Source organism: Pollicipes pollicipes, unplaced genomic scaffold, assembly GCF_011947565.3.
Source record: "Pollicipes pollicipes isolate AB1234 unplaced genomic scaffold, Ppol_2.1 Scaffold_7231;HRSCAF=8579_pilon_pilon_pilon, whole genome shotgun sequence".
Taxonomy (NCBI): domain Eukaryota; kingdom Metazoa; phylum Arthropoda; class Thecostraca; order Pollicipedomorpha; family Pollicipedidae; genus Pollicipes; species Pollicipes pollicipes.
In genome coordinates this window covers 21,809,056-21,818,962 of record NW_023597034.1, presented here as the reverse complement: position 1 = coordinate 21,818,962, position 9,907 = coordinate 21,809,056, and the positions used below count along the sequence as shown (strand labels likewise).

Below are 9,907 nucleotides of genomic sequence, written 5' to 3'. Positions count from 1 at the left end.
TCTCAAATCTGATATTTCCATTCAGCTGCTCACATGGGCAGCAAATGGAACACCACAGAACTGCAAATTGTTGCATTCTTGACAATATTAACACAAATGAGCTACACTAGCCTGATGTTGTTAAATAAATATCATTTCCTAATCTACTGCATTGAGAAATGAATCAACTGGATGACATTACCACTTCAGTTGCAGCTTGGAAATATATTCAAGCTTGTTGGTTTATATGGCATATTTGTAGTCATAACTTGCATAATAAATGCTTCTATAATGCAGTGCCATTTCAAATAGCTCTAAAATCTTAACATGACATTCACTAATGTAGAGCAATACATTCTTCAGTTTTATGCTTGTTCCTGCATTAATCAAAATAATACTGATCTTGATGTGTAGCAAGCCAAACAACTATAACTTGGAGAAACATGGGTGTAATTGTAAACCTGACAGCATACATACTTGGGAAATTAAGCAAAAGTTGACCTTGGCCACAGTTTGGTCACCAAATGTTTCAAGTTCAGTGCACCACATAATTAAAGTATCTTACATAGTGGATTGACTTGTAACACACTGTGCTGCACATGGGTCCTACCTAAAGGTGAGACTGGAAACAAAATGAGCTATAGGACATGAAGCATATATTCAAAGAAATGATGCATAAAAATATGTGCAAAAACATGCCTGAATATACAAGGCACAATGGTGACATCGCAGCAACAATTTCAGTGCATGTATGTCATAAACCTGAGCACATATTAGAGAAGAGTTCAATGCAACACCACCACCAATTTCAGCATGGGCAGCTAGTATTTCAAGGCATTACAATGCTGCAAAGGTAATTTTAAGTTGGGCTGCAAAAATAAATGTCATGCCAAACATGTTGGCATAACAGAAAATTGTGGTGACAATTTTGGCACATCTGCATTGTGAATACAGGACCTCAGAATTTGGTGCATGGTGTGAAGCAATGTCAATGCACGAAAAACCAATATTCTTAAGGACATTTACCATAACTCCTCAAGCTTCAGTGTGCATTAATGTTTGGTATTCCTTTAGGGTAGCAGATAAACTTATTGCTGATTGGACCTTACTCAGAAAATATTTATTTTCAGAAATTGTTTGAAAATTTGGAATTTATTATTTACAATATGTCCTGCCTTTAACACGACGAATGGTGTACAATGATTTTTTCTAACGTTAGGTAGGAAAGTACACCCTGACCCATTAAATTGTCTTAGACTGGCTGTAAGGTAATGCTATAAATAAAAAATAGAGAGCACAAGCACTTTGCCAGAATGATATGTGGCAAACACACATTTAAAGGCAAAACATGGTTCTTGATGACTAATCAAGTGTTCAGATGCATTCCATATCCATGCTTCAATCTCAACTGCAGTACTTACCGCTCTGTTCACCAAGAAAGACAAGCTTGAATTTCCGAAGGGGGTTCCCGAAGTCACCGGAAGTAGACATGCTTCAGGTGTTGTCTAATGAACTCGGAGCAATATCTTAATAGTGATATGAGCGAGCAGACGCAACTGTCAGGGATGGGCGGAGCAGATGAAACACTTGGAAAACAGAACACTTTTGAGGCCTTCCCCTGCCCTTTACCATCCAAATTATTGCCAGCCGATTTCAGCAGATGAACACTCCGTCTACCTTGCTGCCTGGTCAAGTGCACTCAATACCTTACTTCTCCACCCTAAAACTCAGCCGGAGAATTCGCGCAACCCCAAGTCCACACCCAAAACAAACACCGGCGAAAACGCAGCACCCAATGTCTCTGGGTTTTCCTTATCCCAGTAGCTGCCAGATCGCCACGTTCTTGATGATGCTGTGACGGTCAAATGTTTCACCTGTCCCAAAAATAAATTGAGTATTAGGGTTTATTTTTTAGCTTTTGTGGTTTCATTGCGATATAAAATGAAAATATTCGGTTCAGTTATACTTTAGTATACAAAAAAGTGGAAAAATGCCGAATCATATTTTCTTCCCCTACTTTTCCTTCACGAAGTGCATGATATTTTTTCTTGCGTAGGACAATATATGGTAGCAGTGGAACCGTGAGAACAACATGGCAAGACTACAATGATATTTTTGGCGTATTAATATTTATTTACATAAAAAGAACATTATGTAAAAAAACAGTACAACATAGACGTTATTTTAAGTTTTATCTAGCTTTATATAAATATTTCTACCTAAAACCATCTATTTCTTCTGTAATAATCTTCAACTTATTAATGAAACGTCATCAAAATGGGGTCAATATAGGAATGGTAAAAACCTTGACAACAGCTGACAATGATCGTCTAAGTGGCGCACATACAGAGCACACTTAATCGTGAGCAAGCTTTAGAGATCTGTATGCAAAACAACTCATTGACAGTTTTTATGGTCGGTGATTGGGTGGTCTGTTAGTCAAGAAAATGGAAGAATGTGATTAGCATTTGATAAAGAGGCTTGCTGGTGATCAACTTGGAAACCTGTTGCGGGAAAAATGATTTTTTGACGGACTTTGACATTACGTTTACCGTTATGTTTGTGCCCACGGACGGGCAATGTATTGTTGAGCCTTGGAAAGCGTACTACTTAGTATAAAATAGAAAACATCAGATGGCATTTGTTATCAATTGTGAAGACAAGCCGCTGCGCAAGTCGAGACTCGGACCGCCTGATGTGTATCCCCAAGAGCCAAAGCAAAAAGAGGTGAGACCTGAATGATGGGTTTGAAATGTTATGGAAGACAAGAGGGAAAGAATAGCTCATAGCCTTAACCCATGATTTTCGAAATATTCTTTAAAAGGAGGCTGCAGAGGCATTATGGATTAGGCTGTTTTCTGGGTGCTGGCTTTCACAGATGATAAGTCTTCACCATTGGTCAGTCAACCAGTCAGATAATAACAGCTTGTTTGTTCTAGCTAGTTTGGGTCAATAAGTACAAAATGCACCAGGAAACCCTTTTTTTCATTATTGCAATGTTAAGGGTTAGGAAATGTTTCTTGTTTGTGCATAACAAGCAGTGCTGTTTGTTATGAAGTGAGGGGGAGGGGGAGGGGGAGAGGGAGGACTTTTTATTGCAAGATAAATTTGTAGCATACAAAAGACAGATGCTGTATAAACACAGTTTGGAGGCCATTTGTAACACACATGATCAGAACGTTTAAGGAGGCTGCTTGAATCCCTCTGACCTGTTACACTGTGGGGAAATAGTTATTTCCTCAATTGCATCCTAACATGACGTTGGGAGGGACGGCATAATAACCGTCTCAAATTTTTCCAGAATGATTTCTAAACAGCATGGCACAGCAGGTCAAAATTTTACATAGCTTTAGGCAATTGAAAATCAGATTATTTGGTATCAAAATTTTGATATACCTTGTAAGTTTGCTGACCTTCAGCAGGTCAAAGTCAGGCCATGGACTCAGCAAAGTCAATTTCTAGGAAACTTCAACGTGATGCAACATTGAAGTATTAGACAAACCTTCAGTGCAGGTATGCATTGGTACCTAATGTTAGAAAAGCATTGTACATTATTTGTCATATTTAAGGCAGAACATATAGTAAATAATCATAAAACAGGTAGATTCATACTCCTACTTTCAAATTTTATTAACTACGATAGCGAGCTCAGGAGCGCCGCATGCACCCCACTGCCTCAACTCCCCAGCGCTGTTTCTGTGTTGCCATTGTGTAAGTACAATATTTCTGCTCATCAAGAACTATGAAAAATGTAGGGGCCAAGGTAACAATAATAATGCAATGAAAAATGGTTTTTATTGTGTCTAGGTATGTTTATGAAATGGACAGGCCAGAATAGTCCAGAACATAGCCTAAACTAGCCTAACCCAACCTAACCTAACCTAACTTGATCTAACCTAACCTAGCCTAGCCTAACCTAGCCTAACCTAGCCTAACTTAACCCAGCCTAGCCTAGCCTAGTCTACCCTAACAACCTAACCTAACCTTACACAATCTAACCTAACCTAACCTAACCTAACCTAACCTAACCTAACCTAACCTAACCTAACCTAACCTAACCTAACCCCCACCCTATCCCCTTAACCCAGTGTCCCATTGGCATCTATCTTCCATGCCATATATGTGTACCATATTAAGAAGTTTTGTTTAGCTGCCATATTCTCATTTTGCTTTTCATTCCCACCCAAAAACGTCATATTTCCCCACCATGTCGACCAATCTACAAACAATATGGAAGGCTGCCTGGATGCGCAAGAAACATATTTTATTGAATTCTTTTTACCTTGGCCTCGTAATTTTTATGGTTCTTGATGCACAGCAATGTTGTGATCATGCAGTAATGCTGTGATCACGCAGTAATGTTGTGATCATAACAATGGTGCCGGGGTCGCGGTTGCTGCATGTTTGCGGCGCTCGGATGTTCGCTGTCGTAGTTATTGAAGTTCCAAGGTAAGAGTTTAGATGACCTGTTTTACGATTAGTTACCATATGTTCTGCCCTAAAAAACGACGATTGATGTACAATGCTTTTTTAACATGAGGTAGCAATGCATACCCTGACCCAGGTATGAAGGTCAGACAAAGGCCAAAACCAACCTGTTATGTTACTGCAGGGCTCCCAGTATGGGGTAGTATTTGGTGATCATTTTGAATTGATTGATAACAAGCATCACATTATGCATCTGCTATGGGCTTATTAAAGGTCAGAATAGGTCACGGACCTGACCTAGAATGACCCAGGTAAACATTTTGTTTTTCATGAGCACACTACCTAGCACAATCTTTGTAGATTATTAAAATGCAAAACTCAAAGCAGTCTGTATGAATTTGGTCGCTGTGACCTTCAAAGGGTCAAACAAGGTCAGTGGCCTTTAATGAGCATTTGAACATTTTCTTAGAACTGGTGTCTAGGTTCTGGGGCACCAGGGAGACTAATGTGGAGTTTGACCTTGTTTGACTGTGTTTGATGCAAAGGTCATGACCTAGAAATCTCACATTTTGACTGGTGATTGATGTGCATGCCAACACGTCCTATGTATTTTGTGTCTCTAGCTCTCCTGGTGCATGAGATCTCAACAAAGTCAAATTGACCCCACCCCACCCGGGTAAACGGTATCTGACGGGAAAGCCAGGCGCATGTCAAAAAGTATTCAGGTGCATGGGAAATGAAGCACATTGAAAGAGCTATCAAATACATGTACCAGGTTGTTGTCTCTGCATGGGAGCTGATGTATTTGGAGCAGTATCAGGGATCCACATATGGGTGAAATGGGAGGTCTACAAATGAGTGACAGTGTCAGCAGTGTCCAGACATCCCAGATCAAGGCTGGTGTGCATGGACCAACCCAACATATGAGCGTGACTCCCCTTCCTCGCATGTTTGAGGTCATACCGCGACCAGCCACAGAGCACAGCATCAGCATGTGGGGACCACCCAGCTGTGCAGACCAGAGGTGACTACCTGGGGTCAGCATCGGCCGGCAGTGGTTGGGGCAGGTGGGCCGCCTGACTTGCTGGGGTCAGCAGCAGCCCGCAGTGAACTGAACGAGCGAGGTGGGCTAGTCATGTGACTGAGCGTCACCCACACAGGTGTACATGGCCAGTCAGTCAGTTAAGCTCTACCTCAAAAGCTGAGCTGCGAAAGGTCTTATCTTCCGCCCAGATACTGATGGTGATATTCTGCGGTGTTAGGAATGTAGCTGTATCCCCCTAAAATAATAAACTTCCTCCCATGGGCGAGCCACCAGTTTGGTACAGGATATCAGGACGTTGTGCTGGCTGCGAGTGGCCCTGTAGGCGCGGCCTGCTTGCCCTACACTGTCGCGGTGCCTGGGCGACACGGCTTCTGTGCACCAGTTCCTGCTAACGTGCAGATCGCTCCCGGCCCTGACGACTTCGTCGCGCCAACGATGACCTTACACGACAGTCTACACTGAGTAGTGTCAGGCTGCGAAAAGGATCAGAAGGGGCTCCCTCAGCTTGCGAACACAGAATGGCTAGAGCGTTTTTTGTTTCTCACGGGATTGTTGCCCCTAAACACTTGGAAGCCAAGCTCGATGCGCACTGGACAAATATCTTCTCATACAACATTTGGCGCGATCCTGTGTGTACTGTTTTTCATACATCACAGATCAGTTTTGGGTCACAAATAATTTGAAATGCTGTGGCATATATATATATATATATATATATATATATATATATATATATATATACACGCACGCACGCACGCACGCACAATAACAGCTCTGATAACTTTTCAGGATGAGCTCACTGCAGTCAGTGTCAAGCAAGGCTTCAATGCATCGCCCATCACTCCCGATGAGTATGGCTCAGCCAAAAGCCTCAACATCAACACCAGCAAGGTAAGCAGCGTGCAGTTGAAGTCCCGTGCGTGGCATAACACACCACGTTATATTTTATGCTGTGGACGTTTTGCCGCAGCTCCATCAACTTTGCCAATGAACCAATCAACAAGGCAGTTGTTAGCTGAAGTTATCAGTGCTCGACACGACAATTTACACCATGTTTTGCTCTATGGTGCAGATGTGTACTTGCAGCTCCATTAAGTTTTGTCAAATGTTTGCTATAATCAATTAGTTGGTGCGCATCTGTGTTGTTAGATCTTAGTTTTAAATTATTTGGTTTATTTCAAGATCAGTTGTTATATTGAAAATGATATGGCTGTGCTGCTAGTAAGACACTAGTTTTAGATGCTGCATCACATAACTGTCGACTTGCAGTGCTCCTAACAATGGCACCTAGCGTTGGTAATGGTGTGATAAAGTGGGATTCCACTTAGTGTAAGATTCGTCATAGCATAAGGCTAGGCATAATTATTAGGTTTAAGGCGAGCCTGCAATGCCACTTGACAACATGCTCGCGCGCTGCTTCATGTCCGACACCTAGACGGCGGGCGTCGTCCTCCCCAGATGTTGGAGAACTTCTCCGCCGTGCTCTCCAAGAAATACGAAATCAATACGCTGCCGGAGACGGGCAAAAAGAAGCAGCAGATTTCGCACCGGGACAACTACTGGCCGGTACCGACACGGCCCAAGGCGGCCGAGGTCTGGCTCAAGGACCTGGTCGGTAACAAGCCGCTAACCATGCTGGCCAAAAAGGTGCCCATCTTCAACAAGAAGGACGAAATCCTGAGCAAGCTGTGCGACTACTCGGTACCGACGGTGCGCGCCTGCTGGCTCATCAAGATGTCCTCAGCGTATTACGTGGCCATCTCCGAGACCAAGAACAAGTCGAAGCGCCAGCTGCCCGACCAGACGCAGGAGTGGACGCTGACGCTGGAGCGCTTCCTGAAGGAGCAGCTGACGCGGCTGGAGGAGCACTACTCGTGGACGCCGCAGGTGGGCGTCTTCCCGGCGATGAGCGGCAGCTCGACTGAGGAGCAGAAGGTGGCTGCCCGCCACTGGCAGTACGGCACGCAGCTGGCTGGCGTCATGTACGAGCAGGGCCTGCTCGACCGTGAGCCTTTCCTTGAGTGGGTGCTGGACGTGTTCCGCGCGCGCGCGCACGACGACGGCCTGCTGAAGCTGGTGGTGCCGCTGCTGCTGCAGTATGTCGGCGAGTTCACGCGCTCCGAGCTGCTGGCGCGCAAGCTCGCCTACTACGCTTGCAAGAAGCTGAATCAGATGGTGGCCGAGATGGACGCGTCGGGTGGCCGAGGCCAGAGCCCGGTGTTCGGCCAGGGCGGCCAAGAGGCGGGCGCCCCGCCGCCGCCCGCCCAGCCCGTGCACAGCAACCCGCTGGTGGCTGCCTTCATCAGGCTTGTCAACTGCAACTTCTACGAGAGCATCGTGTACGGCTTGGGCTCGGTCCTGCAGATGATCTTGTATAAGAACCCGACTGCGCTGGTGTGGAACAACCTGGGAGACGGCAAGTCGTGTCGCCGCTGAGCAGCTCGCCACTGGGCGGCTCGCCGCTGGACCTGCTGCCCTGCCTGCCGTCCGGCCTGCCGCTGCCGCCGAGCGCCAGCAACGGCGAGTGGCGGACGCGCCTGCGCCGCGTAGAGGACGACGTGCTGGAGCGGAGTCGCGCCTCGGACCTGCGCTGGTCCGTGCAGACGTCCACAGAGCTGACCGTGGGCCGCGTGCTGGCTGCGCTCGACGCGCTCGACCAGCACAAGTGGCACCGCACCGACGACACCAACAACTTCGACACGCTGTACGCGCGCGTGTTCCCGCCGGCGGGCCGCGATGGCGCCGACGGCCGGCCGTCGGACGACGCGCTGGTGCAACTGCTCTGCGAATGGGCCGTCTCGCCGCAGCGGCTGGGCGAGCACCGCGCGCCGGCCGTCGCCATGCTACTGGAGAAGCGGCAGGCCGAGCTGACGGCCGCCGACGGCGACGGCGACGACCGCGAGTCGGTCTGTTCCGGCTCCTATCCGGCCTACGTCTACCAGAGCCTGCTGTTCCGCTTCCTGGACACGAGCGCGCCGGTGCTGGACGACGCCATGGGCTGGGCGGTCGCAGTCGGCAGTCCTTTGCCAGCCTGGTGCTGCTGTTCCTCGAGCTGACGCGGCACGACGTGTTCTCGCACGACCAGTACCTGCGCGCGCTGATCTCACGCGGCGACTGCGCACCAACCCGGCCAGTCCGGCCCAGTCGGCCGCCGCCTTCACGCGCTCCGAGCACCACGACGCCGACGACGACAAGCTCGACATCGACGACGACCTCGACAAGCTGGTGCAGCACATCAAGTCGACCAACGCTGACATGGACAATCCGGACAGCCCGAAGGAGGGCTTCTCGCTGGGCACCGGGCACACCGAGAAGCTGGAGGCCCGCCGCCAAAACCGCCACCTCATCTACACGACCCACTTCCCTCTGCCGCAGGTGAGTAGAGCATCCGTGGATCGGACGTCTCATGTCACTGACTGATGCGCGCGGTGACCCCAGACTATATCGAGCTGAGATGTGCCTGTGGATTTGAGGATTAAAACTACTTGGTGCAGCACACCTACAGCTGTCTTCAGTCGCAGGGTGCCTACAGGCGATGCAAGCAATGCCGTTGACACGTCTTTCGCGAACATATTTTTTATCAAGCGTGGAAAGAAATTAACTCATCGTGTTGGCGTTGTAAGGTTCCATGGCACAAAGCACAACTCGTGCAAAAAGCATGTCACTCCGCGGTCGCTGATGCAATCATTTCGAACTGCATTTATCATGGTGTGCGACCTCGTGGCCTGATTTGCTGGTATGCTCAAGATCCTGTTTACCACGCGTCTTGTGACATGAGAGCTCTCCCGACAGGACGATGCCTACACCGACGACGACAAGCAGCGGCACATCCTGCTCTTCGGCGTGAAGAAGGCTCGTGATGAGGCGCGCCACGCCGTCAAGAAGATGAACAAGGAGATCATGAAGCTGTTCGGCAAGAAACTTTCGATCGACGTGTCGGAGGGCGGCAAAGTAAAACGCCAGAGCCGCGGCGAGTTTCCGTTCGAGCCGGTGGTGCAGCGCTTCCAGGCGCTATCCTTCTACGATCAGCACCAGGTGACGCACCAGTGCGCGCTCCAGGTGGTCGAGATGCTGAGCGCCTTCGCGGCCGGCAACTCCAGCTACCTGCCGGTGGTGGAGCACGTCTCCTTCCTCTTCGACCTAATGGAGCTGGCGGTGAACATCCGCGAGCTGCTGGACTGCTGCCAGCAGATGCTGCGCGAGCTGCCGGACGTGGAGGGCCAGTTGCACAGCAAGAACTCGGCGCGCGCTGGCACGTACGCCACCTCGCTGGCGCTGCACATCGTGGGCGCCTGCCGCCGCTACCACAGGACCCTCATTTGTGAGCAGGAGGGAGCGCTTACGGACGGGCTGACTGGGCTGGGTCATGGAGCTGGTGTGGGCACAGTGGCTCAAGGTTCATTACACTCAGTAGCGTCTGATGGGATATTGATTGGCAGGCGTCAGCGCAAAATG

General features: G+C 48.4%; 1 protein-coding gene across 1 annotated transcript in view; it reads left to right on the top strand.

Moving 5' to 3' along the window:
* Positions 1-2,325: 2,325 nt before the first annotated feature.
* LOC119109842 (mediator of RNA polymerase II transcription subunit 12-like) overlaps positions 2,326-9,907 on the top strand; it is an 8,246-nt gene continuing 664 nt past the window's right edge. Inside the window, 7 exon segments of the mRNA XM_037233594.1 lie at positions 2,326-2,706; positions 6,242-6,343; positions 6,911-7,868; positions 7,901-8,454; positions 8,457-8,565; positions 8,568-8,827; positions 9,245-9,773. Of these exon segments, the coding sequence (XP_037089489.1) occupies positions 2,614-2,706; positions 6,242-6,343; positions 6,911-7,868; positions 7,901-8,454; positions 8,457-8,565; positions 8,568-8,827; positions 9,245-9,773 (2,605 nt within the window). The 5' untranslated portion in view covers positions 2,326-2,613.